We start from the raw sequence: 21,774 nt of genomic DNA on the forward strand, positions 1-21,774 counted from the left end.
AGCTGTGTCCTCTGCTCCAGACCATTGAGGGTTTTCAGGGTGAACATTAGTGTTGTTTCCTCTGCTTCCCAGTCTCTGTTTTGGGATCTTTGAGAGATTTTATTGGATAGGAAGAGATGAGAGTATGAGATTAGAATATTCATTCATTCATTTGAGGTAAAGTAAAAGGAGGTGTGAAGAGTCCAATCAATAATCACAGGGCTTTGGGACTTTTGGGTCCAGATGGATACTTAGCTATGAAGACATAATTGTGGAGGCAGGCTATTTCAGGGGTGAAAGCAACAAGCAATTAGTCCCTACATGATTAAAGATCACGCGTCTAAATCTATGAATCTATGGTTTTCCCAATGAAGTTCTGCCTTTGGATTGTCCAGCAAAACCAAGTAGGGTGGCCTTGGGTTGTTGGCTGGGAGGAGAACCTATCAGAATTTTTAAATTTAAAATTTAAATTTTTTTAAAAAAATTATTCTATATAAATACTAACTTAGATGCTATAAGGGAGGGAAGAATAAACTTCTAGTAACCATATATCCTAACAGGGGAAGAAAGGCCTTCATTATGGATATAGCTAAGTAAAAAGCTATGTTGCTGTAGCAAACAGTAGCCATTTATCTTTTCAGGGTGAGGAAGGATGATACTTTTCAAAAAACATTCTATGAAGCAAACATATCCTTATTCACACACACAAAAAGGAGAATCTACCAAAAATATCCTGAAAAACAACAGGAATCATCATTTAACAGGTCCTATAGCAGCTATCTAGTCCAACCTCTCTCATTTGACAGATGAGAAAATTGAGACAAGTAGGGTTTGGTGACTTGCCCAGGTTCTTATAGCTACGTGTCTGAGGCTGGATTTGAACTGAGGAAGATGGATCTTGATTCTAGCCTGGAACTCTATCCACTATGGTGCCCCCTAGCTACCCTTTTCATTTGAGAGCCTGTTCTCTTTCAACTGTTGAATTCATGGGGTAGTGAGTTTTTCATCAATGGAGTGAAGGGTTTAGGGAGGATTCCTGGTTGGATACAGAACAGGTGGGTCTCTTCTGAATTTCCTTCCAATTCCAAGAGGGGTACAGCCTATTCAAAAGCAGAAAAATGAACAGTTTGGCCAGAGTGTAACATGGGTAAAGGGGAATAATTGAATTTAGAATAGGCAGGTGGGTAGGAGGACCTAAAATGTCAGGCTAAGAAATTTGAATTTCTTCTTAGAAGTCATAGTTTTAAATAATTGGGCAGGGGAGCTTCAGAAAGCTCAATGTACTTAATTCAAAGGAAAGAGGAGAGAGAATCAAATTAATTTTTTTTCTTCAACAAGAAACGAAACTCTCTTTTAAGTTTCCATCTTCCAAGAAGGCCATATTCCAGAGATTGTGTTCCACCAGAATCAGACAGAGGCTTCCTCAGGTGTAGAAATGAAGAGGAAGAAATGCTTCTCAGTTTGGAAAATAGGCCCGGCCAGAAAGGAAACAGAGGAACCATAATTTATCTTAGAAGGAGAGAATATATGGGTCTTGAGTGGAGGCAGGGCCTTGGGGCCCGGAGGAGAACTTGAGACTGTGAGTTTTTTCTCTCCCAAATGGAGATGAGTGATTGGGACCAAACATGAAAAATTCATTTATTCTTTCAACAGAGATTTATTGAAGTCCCTCCCTGGATTCCAGTAAGGCATTTGGTAAGGTCATGCATGCTTTCCTTGGGGACAAGATGGAGAGATAGGGCTAACTGATGATATCGTTTGGTGTTTTTGGAACTGGTAGAATGAACACAGCCCAGTATTGGTCTTGAATGGCTCCAGTATCGGCTTGGAAGAAAGTCTCCAGTAGGGTTCCCAGATCAGCAAAGGATCATGGCTAAGAAACATTAACTGCCATCTTTTATTATTTTTTAAATTAATGTCTTTTAAATTAAATCAATAAAATTTTAAAATTAATTAATGAGGAGGAAGGGTCAGATGGAATGCTTTATCTGACACTATAGTCAGATAGATAATTATCTACATGTAGATAATTATAACAATAGTCAGATAATTATCTGTTCTAACTATTGCTAATTAGCTGATACTTGCAGCAGAAGACAAGAAGCTGGGACCAATCATTAACATGTTGATTGACAGAGAATACCTGGAAAAATCTTGATAGGGATAAAACGTTGAATTTAATTAGATGGAATTGAATAGGGATAAATGTAAAGTCAAGGCATCAGTGTCACAAGTATAGCATGGGGATTTACATTTATAAAAAAAAGTTCATATGAGAAAGATCTAGATCTTGACTTAGACTGTGAGGGTGGAATGGATTTTAAAGCATGTGGCCTGGCGCTGTGAAGACCTAGATTCAAATCCTGCTTCAGATCCTTGCTAGTTTTTGTAGTTTCAGGACTTAGTACAGTGGCTGGTACATAGTAGCTGATTAATCAATGCTAGTTGACTGATGGACAGGATTAAGAGATAAAATCTGGTTTGAGAGAACAAAGAGGCTGGTGAGATTGGATTGTAACAAGTGGGGAAGAGCCCGGTCATAGAGCACTTTACTAGTCAAATAGGATTTTATAATTGATAAATATATTGAGAGCCACTCAAGACTTAAATGTGGCCTCAGATGCTTATTAGCTGTGTGACACTGGCAAGTCATTAACTATACCTGCCTCAATTTTCTCACTTATAAAATAATGTAATGGAAGGCTCCTTGGGCTGACACTTTCTTTGGCGCTAAGCTTCCTCCTAAGCCCATTTTTCTAAATGCTTGGCTCTCTTAAGCATAAGACTTTTGAGGAGTGGGGGGCTGAGCAGGGGACATATGTTAGTATTATAAGTGGGAGATTTCAGAGGTAATCAGAAAATATTTTTGCTCAGGGTTTGTCCTGAGTCAGTCAGGTCTGTGATGCTTTCCAATGAAACACTTTGCCCTCGTCCTCCTGAGTCTCCATCTTGAATGCACCATCTCCTCCCATCATCCCCTTTTCTCTTGCCCCCATTCTCTCTCTCCACTTTCTGTAGCTGCTCCCCCTTCTTTCTGGCAAACACACGTGAGTGAGTGCCCCGTTTAGGGGATGATTTAGTGAGAAGGACAGTGTACTAGAAGTCGGAAACCCTGAATTCCACTCCTGGAATTATGAGCTTATGAGCTAAAACCATATCCCAGAGTTCTGCTGGACAGCAACAATGCTCTGGGGCAGCCGGATATATTGATGTGATTGTGGGGAGCTACCTTGAGCCTCAGAGCCTCCTTTATAAAAAGGAATGTTTTCTCTGAGAGGATTTCTATGCTCCCTCTTGCTCTGAAGCCTGAGAAGTTTGCAGAGAGCCAAGCTTAACCCGGGGGAACCAATACTAATGGTGGATGAAGTATTTTTGGGCGGGGGGGGGGTCGATCCTTCCTGGCAGGTGTCTTGCAGCCAATGAGGCCCCTCATCCCCCAGCGACCCCTGAATAAGCAAGAGTTTGCGGGGATCCGGAGAAGCATTTCCTGCTTCCTTTGGCAGCGGTCACTGAACACGCTGATGAGCTGGAAGAAGAAGCCGACAGGAAGGGAAGAAGAGCCTCAGCTCTATTCCATGGTGGGAATTAATTTCAGAAAGGGGCTGGTTGTTGGCGGGGGGGGGGGGTTGGCTGCAGCAGAAAGCACTTCCTCCAGTGTGAAGATGATAGAAGGTATGCATCAATAATGATGGAGTCGGGACACCTTGGGGTCAGCCCTGCCTCGATCCCCTACTGGCTGGGTGAGCTTGGGCATTCCCTTTAATCCCAGAATGCTCCAGGCCTCTCAGACCCCCCAGTTACATAATAATTGCTGATCCATAGATCACTGGGGAAAGAAGAGAAGTGGTCCTGTGATTTAACTGGCATCAATGTTGAGGAAACTTCTCCCCATGTACATGGGTGTCTGCCCTGTAATTTGGAGCAGGATTTCTTAAGCTTTTTCCATTCAACACATTTTTAGACTCTATCTATAGAAAAGAGGTAAATAAACCTGATTAAAATTTATAATTCCAGAGCCCCCACATTCAGTTATAGGATCCCATATGAAGTCACAAAGCGCAGTTTAAGAAGCTGGGATTTAGAGAGCAGCCTTTGGTATAGGGGATCAGTGACTGCCATATGAGTCAGAAGGAAGGTTAGAACCCAGGTCTTCTTGATTCTGAAGTTCCCAAATCCCACCATCATTATCAACTTCAATATCACCGTGACCAAGACCAAGACCAAGAACCTTGCCATCACCACCATCGCTACCACCAATATCTTTTTTTTTCCTGGGGCAATTAGGGTTAAGTGACTTGCCCAAGGTCACACAGCCAGGAAGTGTTCAGTGTCTGAGATCAGATTTGAACTCAGGTCCTCCTGACTCCAGGGCTGGTGCTCTACCCATTGCACCACTTAGCTGCCCCACTACCACCCATATCAACACTTATACTGTCATTAATACCATCAACACCATCACTTACATCACCCTCAATCATCATCATAATCACAAACACCAAGAGCAACCAAGTCTCCAGACATAGTAAACCTAAATCATTTATCAATCGCATTAAGGTCTATAAAACACTCTTCTCACACTAGATTGATAAGTTGGGCAGTCAAAGTGTCTTTCCCCCATTTTGTAGAAACAGAGAAGAGGCGTGTCCAGAGATACAGAGCTATTATTAGATGGACATTCAAACCCAAGTTTTCCTGACTGTGTCCAGTGCTTTCCCCCTTCTATCATTATCATACTTCTTCCTTCCTTCTCTCTAAAAGAACTCAGTCATTACCTGACTTCGTCAGCAAAAATGTTCTTTTTTAAATAATTAATTTATTTTAATAGACATTGCTTTAGGAATCATGTTGGGAGAGAAAAATCAGAGCAAAAGGGAAAAACTTGGGGAGAGAAAAAAAAAACAGAAAAAAGAAGTGACACAGTGTGTATTGATTTAGTGTCAATCTCCATGGTTCTTTTTCTGGATCCAGAAGGTATTTTCTGTCCAAAGGTTATTGGGATTGCTTTGGATCATTGAACCACTGAGAAGAATCAAGTCTTTCATGGTTGTTCATCACCCATTCTTGCTGTTACTGTGTACAATGTGTCCCTGGTTCTGCTCATTTTGCTCAGCATCCGTTCATGGAAATCTTTCCAGGACTTTCTATAATCAGCTTGTTCATCATTTTTTATAAAACAATAATATTTCATCACTTCCATATACCACAGCTTATTCAGCCATCCCCCACTTGATGGGCGTCCACTCCTTTTCCAGTTCTTTGTAACCACAAAAAAAGCTGCTCCAGACAGTCAGGATTGCTCTTTATATATACTCCAAGCAGGAAACAAAAGGCTCAGGAACTGGTGATGAAACGTCAATGTCTGTCGGACCACCGTGCTTAGGGGAATCATTTTTTTGGGAAAGCGAGGTGGTAGGTCACAGATCTAGAGCTGGAAGCCACTTTGGAGACCCCAGAATCCAACTCCTTCATTTTACAGATGAAGAAACTGAGGTCCAAAATAAGGAAGGGTCACATATAAAGTAGGTTCATAGGTCATGGGTCATAGGACTAGAGCTAGGATGGACTTCAGAAGCCTTCTACCTTATCTTTCATTTTATTAATGAGGAAACGGAGTCCCAGTGGTGTTAAAAGATTTATTAAAACTACACAAGTAATAAACAGAAAGGCAGGATTCCTTGATTAAAAAAAACTTTTATTTTCTTATATTTCATCCAATATTAATTTTTCTCTCCCTCCTCTTCCCCCATTAGGAAAAAAAAGGAAAACCTAAAGCCTTGTAGCAAATAGGCAAAGAATTAATTATGCAAATCAAAGCCCTCCCATGAGCTGTGCTCAGAGCTGCTCCTACCTTCCTCTCCATCCCGAGGGATGGGGCCATTTTCTTCATCACTTCTCTGGATTTGGGATCGCTCAGTGCATTGATGGAGTTTTAAAGCCTTTCCAAGTTGTTTTTTTCCCCCTTATTGCTGTTATTGTAGAAATTGTTCTCCTAGTTGATCCAGGACATTCTCTGTCCCAGCCTCCCCCAGGCTCCTGGCTGGTACCCAGGGGCCTGGGGCTAATGGGGAAGGCCGAGTTGGGCCACAGGAAGAGCAGGGCATCTGTGTCCGAGCCCCTGCCTCTCCCTGGTGTACCCAGGCCCTGTGTTCCTCCCATTTCTGCCCCCCCCAGTTCCACAGAGTAGTTTCTTAGCCCCCTTTTCTCCCGGCCCTCCCCCGGCCCCCCTTCCTTTGTCTCGCTGTCCCCTTGACTGACACGTCCAGGAGCAGAGATGCTGTGGAATGTGAGGTCCCCCTTGCTGCCGATGACCTGCCCCAGGGGCTCTCGTCCCCCTTCTCACGCTCCCCCCTCTCTCTCCTGCCTCCAGCTGTCTGCAATTACGGAGTCTGTTTCAATGGAGGGAATTGCGCTGAAGGGTCAGCCCAGCTGTGTCACTGCCCCTCCGGCTTCCAGGGCCCCCGCTGTCAGTACGGTGAGTAGGATCCAGTTGCTGCACGGCCCCCCGCCCCATGTGGGGGGGCCGTGCTGGGCCTGGTGGGGGGGAGGCTGGGGAGGGACTGAGTGAGAAACACCACGGCCTTTACCTTCCCTGATCCAGGGTCTGGGGAGCCCTGAGCGTGGCTCTGTCCGTGCGCTCCTTCCCAGAGTCCCTTGGCTAGCTGGGTGCACATGGGCTGATACTTTCCTCCCCTAAAAAACTGGCGTGATCACAGTCACACCCCCTGGCCGGAGGCTGCTCCAAACCTTGAGGCGTCAGAGAAATCCGAGTTTCTCCCATCATGCAATGTTTTGGACGTTAAATGGATCTTTATGCAAAGTCAAATATGTAATCGTCTTTTTGGGGGGGATCCTGTCTTTAATTTCATTGGTATAGAAAGTTCTGCCGATGAGGTCACCTGTTCTGTGCTTCGGCCTTAAAGGGCTGCTTGGGAACATAACTGGGGTTGAGTGACTGGTCCAAGCTCATGCAGCGAGGAGGTGCCACAGACAGAGACTGATCCTATATCATCCTGTCTCCAAGTCTGGTTCTTTCTATGTTGCCTTTTGAGTACAACGGGAAAAACGACGGCTCTGGAGTCAGAGGATCTGGGTTCAAATGTTGGCTGTATCATTACCCAGCTCTGCGTCTTTGAGAAGGTGGTCCCTCCTTCTGGAGCTCAGACCTCCCATCTTGCTGCCATCCTTGATAGCCTTTTGCTTTTACCTGGCCTTGGTGGATGCACAGTTAACATTCGACAACAAAAATTGATTTCAGGTTAATAGGAGTCTGAATTTGCTCAAGTAAGGAACTGAGGTAAATAGGATCAAGTGACTGGTCCAGAGTCATACAGCTAGTAAATGTATCTGGAGTGGTCTGTTGTTTCCTTCTGAACTCATTTTACAGATGAGGAAACTGAGGTAAACAGGGTTAAGTGACTGGTCCAAAGTCAAACAGCTAGTAAATGTATACTGGAGTGGTCTGTCGTTTCCTTCTGAACTCATTTTACAGATGAGGAAACTGAGGTAAATAGGGTCAAGTGACTGTTTCAGAGTCATACAGTTAGTAAATATCTGGGGCAGGATTGAATCCAACATTTGCAATCAGGAAGACTTGAGGTAACTCAAGACTCAGTCACTCAGTAACTGTGTGATCTTGGGTCAGCCACTTGTCTGCTGCCTCAGTCTCTTCTTCTCTAAAATAGGGGAAAAAACCCCACCAACTTTTTATTGGTGTTGTGGAGATTACATAAGATATTAGTAGAGCACTTAGTAGGTGTTTAATTTCTCCCTCCCAGTGCAATGCTCTATACACAGTAGGTGTTCATAAATGATCATTGAATTGGAAATGGCCTTAGGAGTCCCCAGAATTGTTGTGTCTGTCACTGGATCCAAAGGCTTGGGGTGGTTTAGACACGGTGGTGAGTCATCTCGGGACGGAGGACCGGGGACGCCAGTTGTGAGAACGGCAGCTCTCTCCCCATCGTGCCGGTGGGTTTGCAGGGCTCCGAATGCTGAGTCAGACGGCCCATGGTCCATTACCAATTTCTTTATGGCCAGTCTCCCCTGAGGAACTTTAATTACGGTTACAGGTGGAAATTAAGAAATGCTTAAAGGGCCATTAAATCTCATTTGTCTAATCCTTTTGAGATCCCCTGGGCTCTGCTCCTGGATTCCGTTCAGGAACACCAGCCCAAGGGGAGGCTGGTCGGGGTCCCAGCTGCTGTGCTGCTGTTTTCCAGAATGGGATTTGCAGGCCCACGTTTGTCCCTTCCGTGGACATTGTAGTCCGGGCTCTCACGTGAGCGGCCCTGGTGACCTTTGGTGGGCTTCTGGTTGGGGCGTTCATAAGCAGATGCCACCTGACTTCTTAGTGCTTAGATGCCCCCTGATGCCTCAGCCTCAGAACCTTGACCTTTTCCCAGGATTTGCAAATGGGCTCTGACAGCTAACTGACCTTTAACCTTCAGGGTATCTCCTCAATTCATCTCCCCTATCCCTATTCCTTCCTCTAACTGAAACCTAGATTTCTCTTCAGGGCACGTGGGTTCCTGAAACTTAAGGCAGTTTTATAGCAATTTGTGGGATGCTGGGCTATCTGCAGAGTGATAATATTTTATTTTATGGAAATACTTCTTCCCTTCTGGGTTTAGCTGCCCTTCCCATCCCCACCTCCTTTCAAAAGTAATAGATTCTGGCTTCCTTTCCCCTTCTTTCCCCACCCGCTCATCCCCGGTTGGATAAGATTACGGCACTGCTTCTTGCCCGTACCTTTTGGATGGATGTTCATGGAGGCTGGGAGTGAGTTTAAGGGGCCGGGACATGGGCTGACTCCAGTGAGACTTCAGCGGGGTTAGGACCACGAAGGACGAGTGGGACAAGTGGGAACGCCTGAGCAACCCTCGCCTGAGAAATAACAATCTGGATTTTTCAATCTGCGCCGTAAAAAATGAATCTGTAGAATGTCTTGGATGTCAGTCTAGTTTATTAAGCCGACGGATAAGGAAACCGAAGCCCAGGGAGGTTCAATGACTTAGATTACAAGTGGCAGAGAATATCCACGTATCCAGCGCCTACTTTGTTCTAAGCACTGGGTTAACCACTGGGAATACAAAGATAAAGAATGAAACAATTCCTACTCTCAAGCCATTCACCTTGTTTTTAATTTTTTATTTATTGATTTTAAATATACATTTTTATTTATTGATTTTAAATATACATTGTTTTATGAATTATATTAGGAGATAAAAATCAGAGCAAAAGGGAAAAACCATGGGAGAGATTAAAAAAAAACAACAGAAAAAAGAAATGAACCTAGCATGTGTGGATTTACATTCAGTCTCCTTAGTTCTTTCTCTGGATGTAGATGCCATTTTCTGTCCAAAGTCTGTTGGGATTGCTTTGGATCTCTGAACCGCTGAGAAGAACCAAGTCTTTCATAATTGATCATCGCACATCTTGCTGTTACTGTGTACGATGTATCCCTGGTTCTGCTTGTTTCCTCAGCATTAGTTCATGGAAATCTTTCCAGGCCTTTCTATAGTTCATCAATTTTTACAGAACAATAATATTCCATTTGTGTATCACAAATTGTTCAGCCATTCCCCGGCTGATGGGGGAATTATATTATATTATATATTAATTATATATTATATTATATAATTATATATATATTATATATGTGTGTTGTGTGTATATTATATATTATAAATATAAATATATTAATTATATTAAGGAATTATATTCCTTTTCCAATTCTTTGTTACCACAAAAAGAGCAAGCAAGCCACATTGTATCGGAGCAGACAGCATGGACGAACATATAGAAGTTTAGACAGAGTATCTACCTATGAAGATATGGAGAACATAAATACAAATCTGTACAAAGTAGAGAAGTACAAGGTAGTTTGGAAGGGAGGGCACTACCCGTTAACTTCATGAAGAAGATGGTGCTTCAGCTGGGTCTCGAAGGAAGAGGGAACATGTTCCAGGTGTGGAGGGTAGCTAATGCAAAGGCACAGAGATGGAAGATGGGTGCCCCATCAATGTCTAGCCATATGCTGAGCACATAGTAGGTACAAAACCAATTCTCCCTAGAATTCAACTGAAAGTAAGCTTCTATAGGGTAGGAAGGATTTCATATTGGTCTTTATATTCCCAGAGCCTGGCACATAGTAGGCGCTTTAAAAATTCTTGTTGATTGATTGTATGAGTGAAAACATTTTAAAATGGGAGATGCGATTCATCCACATGCGGAGATTTGGGGATATCCCTCCTACTGTGCTCATGGTTATAGAGGGAGAGAAGTCCCCTCTCTGGCTCCTAATTGTAAAATTCTTATATAATAGAATAGATGAATCCAGAAACCTGCATTCTGTGATTCTAATCCTTCAGGTGACATCACTGAGACATTTTCTGCTTAATTAAATTCTTCAAGATCAGAGTTTTGCAGGTGAGATTTTGATGTACTAAGAGTTCCTCATGTGCCAGACCCTCTGCCATTGTGTGTGTGTGTGTTTGTGTGTGTGTGTGTGTGTGTGTGTGTGTGTGAGAGAGAGAGACACACACACACAGACACAGAGACAGAGACAAAGACAGAGACAAAGAGAGAGAGAGAGACAGAGAGAGAGACACAGAGACAGAGACAAAGACAGAGACAGAGAGAGAGAGACAGAGATAGAGAGAGACAGAGAGATAGAGAGACACAGAGACAGAGACAAAGACAGAGAGAGACAGAGAGATAGAGAGACACAGAGACAGAGACAAAGAGAGACACAGAGAGAGAGAGAGACAGATAGAGAAAGACACAGAGAGAGGGAGAGACAGAGAAGGAGGGGAGAAGAGAGGAGGGGAAAGAAGAGGGACAGAGGCATACACATAAAAAAGATAAAGATAGAAAGAGAGATTGTGTGTGTGTGTGTGTGTGTGTGTGTGTGTGTGTGTGTGTGATAGAGACAGAGAGATAGAGAGAAAGAAAGAGAAAGAGGGGGAGGGAGAGAGACAGATCCTGTTTTCCTTTCCTAATAGAGTTGGTTCTTCTCTTCCCATAAGATCACAAAGTAAACTTCTCATTCCTCCCTAGATGATGGGATTTGGGCGCTACAGGCCCCGAGCACATTTGGGAATATTTAGCTACCTCCCCCCCAATTATAATTGATTGCAGCTTTGAAAATAAAGAACATATTTTTTGGTTCCCCCAAATTCTTTGACTTTAAAAAGAAAATGGGAGGGGGTCACAGGGAGGAGCAAGAGAGCTGGAGAATGCTCTGGTTTTGAACTGGGGGTGGGCAGCTGGCTGTAAATGACATGTAGGAGCCCCTGTCCACCCCATGAAGTCAAGAATCACAAGTCGTGTCTTGGTTGGAGAGGTGGGGCCCTAAAGGGCCTTCTTGTCTGGTCGGGAAAGCTTGCCCCCTTAGGAGGGCATGAGGCAGTGGTGGGGGCCAAGTGGGGGCTCACATGTTTACCACTCAAAGTCAACGCCACCGAGTGCCTGAGAATGGCTCAGGGAAGGGGGCCAGGAAATCAGAGTCTGCCCAGTGAGAGGCCCCACAAACTGGGGATGGTTGAAGGGAGAACTACACCTCGAGTTCTTATTCCCCCCAGAGGGGATGGGGGGCAGGGGCCAGGCTAAGGAGTTGGGGAGCTGCCATGTGCTGATTTGAAAATGTGCTGGATTTGGAAGCAAAAGGCTTGGTTTTTAGCTTCTGATTCTCCCCTTTTCGGCTCAACCACTCACGGTCTCAGTTCCCTCATATGGGACATTATGACAAGAGAATATTGGTGGTGAAGGCAGAGGACTGCAGGGAGGGAGTGTGTGATGGCGGGAAGGACAGCGTTAGAGCCACTTATCCTCCGTGTGACCTTGGGTCCTCGGTTTCCTGCTTTGTAAAATGAGGAGATTGGTCTCCACCATTGCACAATGGAGAAAAGCTTTCCAGGCCACGCAAGAAAGCCCATTTAGGGTCCAATCTTTCCAACCCAAGACACTGACTTTTGATTCTCGACTTCATGGGGTGGAAAATTCAAAATCCAATTCAAAACCAGACGCTTCTCCAGCTCTCTTCCCATTCTCATTATGGGAAGGAGGAGCCCTTGAACCTGGGTTCAGATCTTGCCTGTGCTGATAACTAGCTGTTTGGCTGGGAAAATCATTTAACTTCTGCTTCTCTTAGTGTCCTTATCTGTAAAAATATGAGAGTGGGTTGAACTCAGAACCTCAGCTCTAAATCTCTAAGTCTGAGCTCAGTGGGGTGGTCTTAAGGAAGTCCCCTTTACTCCCTAGAGCAGGGGTCCTCAAACTAAGGCCCTCAGGCCAGATGCAGCAGCTGAGGACAATTATCCCCCTCACCCAGGGCTATGAAGTTTCTTTATTTAAAGGCCCACAAAACAAAGGTTTTATTCTAGTCCAGCCCTCCAACAGTCTGAGGGACAGTGAACTAGCCCCTATTTAAAAAGTTTGAGGACCCCTGCAAGCCTCCTTCCGTTCATCTGGTGGAGTGGCTTGAATTGGGCAATCTCCAAGGTTCCTTCCAGCCCTGCCATCCCGCAGGACAAACCCACTCAGAAAAGAAACCAGCAGAGAAGACCCTTCCCTTTCTGGCATTCCACCTTCCAGCCAAACTGAGAGCTGTTCCCTGTGCCCAGATTTCCATTCTCCTGCCTCCAAGCATTGGCCCAAGTCGTCCCCCATACGTGGAATATACTCCTTCACCGCTGACCAGAATTCTCATCTTCCATCCCCTTTTCACAAAACCTTCCCAGACCTTCCAGGTGCTGGAACTTTCTCCTCAAATGAATTTGACTTGGCTTTTCTGTGTAAATGTTCAATCCAACTGCCCCATACTCAGAAAATGTTAGCTCCTAAGCACGTAGCGTGATTCAGTGCACACAGTGGGGCTTAAGCAATGCTTATTGTGGACTCAAATAAAATGAGAGGATGTCATCCTCATCATTATCATTATTGTTATTTCCTTGGGGAAACAATCTGGAGTGGAGGATTTGTATAAGGGAACTCTGCCAGATGATACTAGACTGAGTGGCTGGGAGTGGATTATCAGAGGCATTGAATGCCAGGCTAAGGAGTTGGGGAACTGCCATGCAGTGGAAAGTGTGCTGGATTTGGAAGCAAAAGGCTTGGTTTTCAGCCTCCTTTTGACTCAATCTCTCATGGCCTCAGTTTCCTCATCTGTAGAGTGAGAGGATTCTTCTAGGTGGCCCAGCTTGAAATCTATGACTCTAGGGCCCGTCTGTGACCCTTTGCCAATTGCTGAACCTCCCCGAGTCTCATTTTCCACATCAGTGCAATGAGGGGGTTGGATTGGGGGCCTTTAAAGCAGCCCAGAGCTGTAGCTCTCTGCTTCTATGTCTAACAAATCACTTGGGGGCTTCCTTACAATCCTGCGAGCCACCATCATTGGTGTTTCTATCCCTAGGTTAGCATCCACTTAGGACGCAATTAAATGCTTTTTCTTTCATTTATTTCCATTTCACAGATGAGGAAACCAATTTACAAAGAAGATTTGGGCCAGGGTCATACAGCTAGCAAATAGAACCGGGGTTTAGGTGGGGTTCTCCTCTCTCTAACCTCTGGGAAGGGGTTATGGAATAAGAGGAGAAATGGGAGACCGATTATATCAGGACTTCTGTCAGTGCTTCCTGAGACAGGGCGTTTCCTTTGCACACGCAGATTGCAAACCCTTCCAGGTCTTAGTAAGCCATCTCCACGAGCTGCTGTGGCCCATCAGCTGTGCTCATTCCAGGTGTCACAATTTCAGGACTTTCACAAGCTGGAAGAATGTCCAGAGGAAGGAAGGAGAAGGAACTGGGGGGTTTGGCCCGGAGAGGAGAAGGCTCAGAGGGGACTCGACAGCTGTTTTCTAGTATTTGAAGGCTGTCTGGTGATAGAAGGATTAGGGCCTGGAACACAGTAGGTGCTTAATAATTGCTTGTCGAATAGCGGGTTATTTAGATGATTTATTTGCTTTGCTCCAAAGGTAGCAATAGAGACTGTGGGTGGAGGTGGCCGACAGGTATCCTGTAAGCTTGAGATAAGGAACAAAGAGAGCTGTGGTCTGTCTCCAAAGATCCTGGTTTCCCTTCCGTGGAAATCTTCTAGCACTTTGGTGGATGTGGTGGATGGGATTCTTGTGCAGTTATGGGGTGACTTCAGGGGTTGTGTCCAGCTTGGAAATTCTGGATTCTCCGATTCCGGACCAGGCGACAACATCCCACCTCTTGTTTCTAAGTGTGACACAGACAGTGACAAGAGTGCTGGATTTAGGGTCAGAGGACTGGAGTTAGAATTCCAGATCTGCCAAATACTACCATTTCGGTTCAGTGGCAAGAGGGCTGGATTCACAAGACCTTCCAAATGTGGACAATTTACAAACCTTTCTCTGTAAAATAAAGGGGTTGGACTAAATGTTCTCTATTTCAGCCTTAAATGTGGGACTTCTGATTTTTCTGGGTCTTTGGGGCCCATCTCATCTGTGAAAGGAATCACTTAGGGATTGTCTTTTGCCTCTTTTTGTATCCCCAGTGCCTGGCCCTTCATTATTGCTGTTCAGTCATTTTTAAGTCATGACCCCCTTTGGGGGGTTTTCTAGGTAAAAGATACCATAGTTCGCCATTTCCTTCTCCGGCTCATTTTACAGATGAGGAAACAGAGGCAAACAGGGTCACCAGCTTGGAATCAGGTCTTCCTGACTCCAAGCCCACAGCTCTGTGGGTCTCCCTGGCAACCTTAATAAATGTTTACCGATGGAGGGAGTCGGATTGAGTGGCTTTCAGGTAATCCAGGATAGGGGCAGATTCTGTTCTTTATAGAGACTTGGCTTTCCCCTCTGAATCTGCTGCCTTCCCTCCCCATGGGAACAGCCCCTGTCCATCACGGAGGAGAGGGCAGGAAGGCAAGCCAGGACTCACACCGGATTGCCAGTTGTGTTTGAGATCCGGGCAGAGTGTCTAGACTTGGTGAGGAGATGATGTGGGCTGAGCAGTCTCACCTGCCTCTTTCAGCAGAAAGGGAGCATTGTATTCCAGAGACCCGGGGACTTAATGGCTGGTACATGGAGCCAGTACCTTCCCTATCATTTGGGGAAAGTGCATTTCCTTCCCTCAAACAAGTCCTTTTGTCTGTTCCTAAGCTCCCCTTCTCTTTCCACCTGGGACTTCAAGTTAGTTGCAGCTTTGATGGTGGGAGGGGCAGCGGCGGTCATTGGTTGGCTGATGACCAATGGGCCCTGACCCAACATCACCTCTGGAAACAGGGTCCCAGGTCCCAGATCATTGTGAAATCTGACCACAGAGGAGCTTCCATTCCTCATTCTTTAAATTCAAAATTATCACTCCCATTTTGCAGATGAAGACACCAGGGCACCCAAAGGGGAAGTCTACACTGTTCATAAATAACACAATCAAGATGAAAACCCTGGTGGGTGGTTCCAATTCCAGTGTCCTTTCTACCCTATCATGGTTAATTTGGTCTAGGCAAGGGGGACTGGATAGAGTGAGGAGAAAAAGAAGTCATGGATTCAGTACCACATTGGAGGCTTACTTAGTCACCCCACCTTTTTAAGCCCCGGGTTCCTCCCAGGGGTGTTACACTCAATAATCTCTAGAGTCTCTCCCAACTCTAAATTTATGATCCTATATTTCCATTTCTGCTCTTGCCTCCGATCTCATCAGCAATTTGGATCATAAATCTGAAGCTGGAAGGGACCTCAGAGGCCATCGAGTCTGCATTCATTAAAATGCTGGCAGATTCATGGAACCCTCCCTGGCTTTTTTAGGCTGAGGAAGCCTTCTCCATTTTCCCATGTGGCTGCTGCCCTTCAGCAAACCTAAGTCTCTTAGAAGTCCTTTGAGAGAGGAGGCCCCACTTTGCCGATCTTGGGGTGAGATGGAGCCAGCCAGAGGGAAGTGTCCCCTCAGCACCCTCCGTGGGAGCGAGCTTCTGGCAGGAAGTCGGGTGGGTGTATCAGTTGGTGAATCAGTCCTGGGAGAATCCATGGGAAATATGTCTTCCCACAGTCTGGGAGATTTCATGAAAAAGAGTGGAGGCAATGGGATGGGAATTTAGGGATTTTCTTCTCAGCCGAAGGACTCTCACTTTAGGGGGCACAGACCGAAGAGACTGTGGATGACCATGAGTCCCCCTTTTACAGAGAGGGACTCTGAAGCTCCACAGATTGGCTCATGGTCACACACAGTGAAAAAGTATTAGGGAAACAGTTCAAGCCAAGGGCCCTCCTGATGCGGTCTAGGGCTCTCTCAAGGGATCTACAATGTTCTAACACAGGCTGTGTCTTGAACTAATAGAATTTCTCTTGACTTTGTGAACTGATTGAGAAGTCACAGGAAGTGGATAAAAGATGGGCTTCTGCCCAATCTCTTACCTTTCAAAGACAAAGACACTTCTTTTGCCCTGAATTGGGTGTTCAACCTTTTTTCACTCTTGTAACCCATTTGAGGTTTTCTTGGCAAAGACACTGGGTTGCCATTTTCTTCTCCAGCTCATTTTCAGATGATGAAACTGAGGCAAACTGAATAAAGTAGCTTGCCCAGGGTCACACAGCTAGGAAGTATCTGAGGCCAGAGTTGAACTCAGAGTTGAACTAGAATCCAGCACCCTATTCACCATGTGATCTAGCTGTTATAATGATCATAATTATTATCTTCTTATATGTAATAAATATTATATAATTATTATGAGATAATACAAATAATAATAATTAGCCTTTATTCCCATTTTATTGATTTATTTTATTTGCTTTATCTATGTTTGTATTTGTTTGTTTATTTATTTCTTTTATTTGCTTATTCTTATAAAATTTCCATTTTCCACATGGGGAAAATGGAAGAGATTAAGTGACTTGCTGCACAGCTAGTAAAAGAGTAAGGAGGGATTCAGTCCCAGGTCTTCTTGACTCCTGAGTCCCTCACTGCTTCTGTGTCTCATTGCCTCCGGAAGAATTTGATTCCACTTAATCCTGTGCTATCTGCTGGGAGGTTTTCCCTTAAATCAAGGCTAAATTAGGTGTGACTCTGCCCTTTGGTGTCTCCCATCCATATTTCTTCCTTTTTCTGATCTTCAGAACCAGACAGAATAACTGTAACCCTCTCCAAGTTCCCAGACCCTTAGCAACTTGGAGACAGCTGCCAAGTTTCCCTGAGTCTTCTCTTGTTAAGGATTAGCATCCCTAGTTTTTTCCACCGATCCTGCTGAACAATAAATCTTGTGCTGAAAGGGACCTTTGATGTCACAGCCTCTACCCTTCTTGTGTTACAACTGAGGATGCTGAGATATAAGGCATTCCGTGATTGGCCTGTGATCCCCCAGGTAGGAAGCAGCAGAGGAGAGATTCGAACACAGGTCCCTGACTCCAAGGGCTTTGCTCTTTTTACTGTATCACACTTCCTGACAGGGTGGCCATGATAATGAACACAAGGAAATTGGTCTGAATTCAGGGAATGGCCACTTTCCAGATCTTGCCATTCAAAGAACTCTGCTTTTGATCAAACTTTTTCCAGCTTTTGCTGTGTTTTTTACTCAGGCCAGAATGAAAACTGTTTTTAGCACTCTATTCTCTGACTGTTTTTCCATCTGTTACTGGGCACTTCAGATCCCAAGTCTGACTTTGTTAGCAGCATCAGAATAATCAGAGAAAAGGGGCTCGTTGGGCTGGGGTTACCCAGATATTCTATTACATCTCTGCTTTTCTCAGAATTATGGAGTCTAAGAGTTTTAAGGGGTTTCCCAAGTCCATCTGATTTAAGAAAGACTTAAGAAAGAAGCAAGCAATTCAGCAAACAGTCAAACATCTCCCATGGGCCAGGCATTAGGGATCCAAAGGAAAAAAATAAAATAGCCTCTGCCCTTAAGTAGCTTGTATTCTATTCTACTCAAATGGCAAAACCATTTTCTTGGGGTCTCAAGTGAGAGGGAACCCATTCCTTTCCAAACAATCCATTCTTTGGGATTGCAAAATGGTTTCTCCTTCTATCAAATCTTAACTCATCTGGCAGTTACTCTTTCCTCTGTAGAATAGTGTGGATTCTGTCTTCCACAATCTGTGTGAACTTGGTCTAGTCACAGATCATATCTTCTGTAAGAGGTCTTTGCCCAGTTGCTAACTCCTTCCTTCTGAGGTGAACCTCCATGTATTTTTTCTGTTTCATGGATATATCTAGTTATTTGCATGTTGCATTCCCATTAGACCAGAAGCTCCCTGAAGGAAACCATCATTCTTTGGCTGGTCTTTGTATCCTCAACAGTTAGCACAATGCCTGACATATATTAAATGTCTGTTGATTTGGTGGACCTCAGTTTCCTCAATTGTAAAATGAATCGAGAATGATGTGTATGTGTATGTGTATATAGGAATATATATATGTATATATATGTGTGTATATATATATATATATATATATATATATATATATATATATATATATATATATATATATATATATATCTGTGCTTAATTGTAGCCTTCTTGGGAGAGGCAGAGAGAAGGAAAAGAGAAAAAAAGAATGAAGTAAAAAGCCCACAGCAGAGAACAAAACTACAAGGAAGCAAAGAAAAGATGGATAACTCAGAACACAATGTATAATCTAGGATTTCTGGAGATGGAAATTTGTTATTTCATATTTGGAATTCTCTTTTATGTTCTGCTCGGTATGTGGTGATTCTCTTTTTCCTTTTTCTATTTTTAAATTTCATTTTAAAGTTTTCAATAAGTTAATATTTTTTAAATGAGAGGAGAGATAGATAATACAGGTAGATTGAAGGGAAGAGAAGGGAGATCATAGCAGCTGTAGGGATGGGCAGCTGAGAAAGATCTCTTGCAGAAGGTGGTACCTGTAATCATCTAGGAAGCCAAGGAAACTGAGGCAGAGAGGAAGGTGAAGAGCGTTCTAGGATTGCCAGTGCAAACTCAAGGAGATGGGAAATGAAGTGTGTTTGAGGAGCTGCAGATAGCTGGTGCACATGAGCAGGGGGAAGCCAGATAACTTTGGGGGACAGATGACCAAAACAACTGGCCTCCTCCAGGGCCTTCTCAAGGCCTTTCTGCCTCTTCCAGACCTATCGCTTCTCTTTCACGGCTCCACTCTCACGCGATGAGAGTTATTCATGTATGAGTAGGTTCTCACACTGCACGTGTGGAATCGCTGGGCTCTGGGAGTGACTGATAGCTGCCTTTGTTTTTATACAGAATTATCATGTTCTGGAAACTCTCGGGGGGACCCATTTTATAATGAATATTATATATTTATTATAATAAAATGAATCATAATAAATAATGAATTTATTATAATATAAATAATGAATTTTGTAAGAAGTAAAATGAATTTGCTGCTAAAATAAGTTAGGGGGGCTGAAGGAAGCTTGTTTTGGGGGCCCTGCAATCACAGCTAACAGAGAGAATTCTGTTGTGAACTTAGCTTTTGGTTTTTTGCCTTAAAGCTGATAAGGAGACTTTGAAAAAAAAGTCTCTATGGGTTCACAAATGGCTACCATCCCCTATTACTTGGAATAGGAGAGAGAGGTACAGGAACCAGGCTGGTATTTGCAGGCTCGTGCTTCTCATTAGGAAGTCACCGTGATGTTCATGATTAATTACCTCCGGGCTTGGTATGTGGAGCAAAGTGAGCTGCCAGGACCCCACCGGTACCTGGTACTTTGCCGGGAGGGAGCTGACCCGGGGAGGGAGGGAGCAAGAGTCCCAGCCCTCTGGGAGCTGAGGCTTATGATTCTGGGATCCGTGGGTCAGCGTCTACTGGACTTGTGTGGTCAGGGGGATCAGCCAGCCTTGCGGGGCTGGCCCTTTGGCACGAACTGCCGGGCTCCCGTCTCCGACCACCATGGCTCCTGCCGAAGGAGCTCAAAGTGGGGTTGTGGTCCCAACTCTGCTGTTAGAACTTGTCAGAGTCCTAGAACAGAGAACAAGTCAGAGAGCTTGAGAACGGGAAAGGCTTAGAGAGATCCCCTTGGGACTTCTGTGCCTCAGTTTCCTCGTCTGTCAGATAAAGGCAAGGCTCCTTTCCTTGTCCATCTCCCAGAGTCGTGATGAGAATTGGAAAGCGATAATCCAGATTTCTAATTTCCTCGGTGTAAGGAACTCCCAGAGAGGAAATCCTTCTGCCAGGACGTGGCAGCAGCTGCCCAGCAATCTAGCCTTAGAAAGCTGCCTGGGCCATGGGAGACTCGGTGGTTTGCCGGGGATCACACAGCCTGAGGTGGCACTCGAACCCAAGCCTTCCTGAGCCTTTCTGTGGTAACCCTTGCTTCCTCTCTTGTGCATCTAAACTTATTTTCCACAATTAAAATGACTTAATCCTTTTAGGTCTGCAAAGCTTTAGGAACATTCTCTCGTTTTTGCAGATTATTGGCAAAATGAGGTTCCCAGGGGTTGGGGGATCAGCACGTAACTTGTTATTGTCTGGTCACGTCTGACTCTTTGTGACCCCTTTTGGGAAGAGACTTGGTGGTTTGCGACTTTCTTCTACAGTTCGTTTTACAAATGAGGAACTTGAGGCAAACAAGGTTAAGTGACGTGTTCAGGGCCATACTGCTAGTGGTGTTTGAGACTGGATCTGAATTCTGTTCCTCCTGACTCCATTATGGAAACACTTAGCTGCTCTTCCCTTACAGTAGAAGTAGGATTGGAATCCAGGTCTTAGTGAACCTAAATGTTATTTTCTTCACCAAGCACATCGAGATCGGCTTATTATCCCCCTCACTCAGGGCTAGGAAGTTTCTTTATTTAAAGGCCCACAAAACAAAGGTTTTGTTTTTACTATAGTCCGGCCCTCCCAACAGTCTGAGGGAGAGTGAACTGGCCCCTATTTAAAAAGTTTGAGGACCCCTGATTTAAACAGATTGACAAGGGGTTCAAAACATCAGCATATAGCACAATACTCTTCTGTTTCTGTCTGTCTATCTCTCTCTGCCTCCCCCTCTCTCTTTCTCTTTCCCTCTCTTTTCTCCCTCTCCCTCTGTCTCTCTATCTATACCTCTCTGTCTCTCTCTGTCTCTATTTCTCTGTATCTCTCTATTTTCTTGTTTTCTCTCTTTCCCCCTCCTTCCTTTCTCTCTCCCTCTATCTCCCTGTTTCTGTTTCTGTCTCTCTTTCCCCCTCCTTTCCTCTTTCCCTCTTCATTTTTCTCTCTGTCTCTGTCTCTCCATCTCCCTGTCTCTGTCTATCTCTGTCTGTCTCTGTCTCTCTCTGTTTTTGTCTCTCTGTCTCTGAGTCTGTCTCCCTCTCCCTTTCCTCTCCCTTTCCCTCTCCCCCTCCCTCTTTCTCTCTGGCTCATCTGTCTCTCCCTCTCTCTCCCTTGTCTCTCTCTTGGTTTCTCTCCTTTCTTTGTCTCTTTCCCTCTCCTTCCCTCTGTGTATACACACACACACACACACACACACACACACACACACATATATTTACATCTTTTTAAAAAATGTCCCCATTGCGATGATGATGATAGACTTTAGATAGTGCTTTGATGTTGGCGCGTTACAGCATTCTGCACTCACTCTTCCCAGCAGCCCGTGAGTTAAGCACTGCAGACATATTAGTCCTATTTTTCAGGTGAGAAATTAGGCTGCAGAGTTCCTGTGCTAGAACTCTAAGCTCTCCGAGTTGGCGGGACCTCAGGCCACAGCCGGTCTCGTACCAGGATGGCCATTGCCGCGACTATATTCCCCACAAGTACCCAGCTAGCTCTTACTTGAAAACTACCAAAGGTGGGGGGAAGACCTGCTTTTTCCTGAGACGGTCTGTTCTTCCTTGGGATCGCTCTCAGTGTGAGGAAGTTT

The 21,774-nt window shown here is 44.6% G+C and overlaps 1 protein-coding gene across 1 annotated transcript in view; it reads left to right on the forward strand.

Moving 5' to 3' along the window:
- Nucleotides 1-21,774, forward strand: part of MEGF6 (multiple EGF like domains 6) — a 388,067-nt gene that overhangs the window by 92,488 nt on the left and 273,805 nt on the right. The window contains exon 4 of the mRNA XM_051988745.1: nucleotides 6,347-6,451. Within this exon, the coding sequence (XP_051844705.1) occupies nucleotides 6,347-6,451 (105 nt within the window). The remainder of the gene's footprint in view (nucleotides 1-6,346; nucleotides 6,452-21,774) is intronic.

This window comes from Antechinus flavipes, chromosome 3, assembly GCF_016432865.1.
Source record: "Antechinus flavipes isolate AdamAnt ecotype Samford, QLD, Australia chromosome 3, AdamAnt_v2, whole genome shotgun sequence".
NCBI classification, from domain to species: Eukaryota; Metazoa; Chordata; class Mammalia; order Dasyuromorphia; family Dasyuridae; genus Antechinus; species Antechinus flavipes.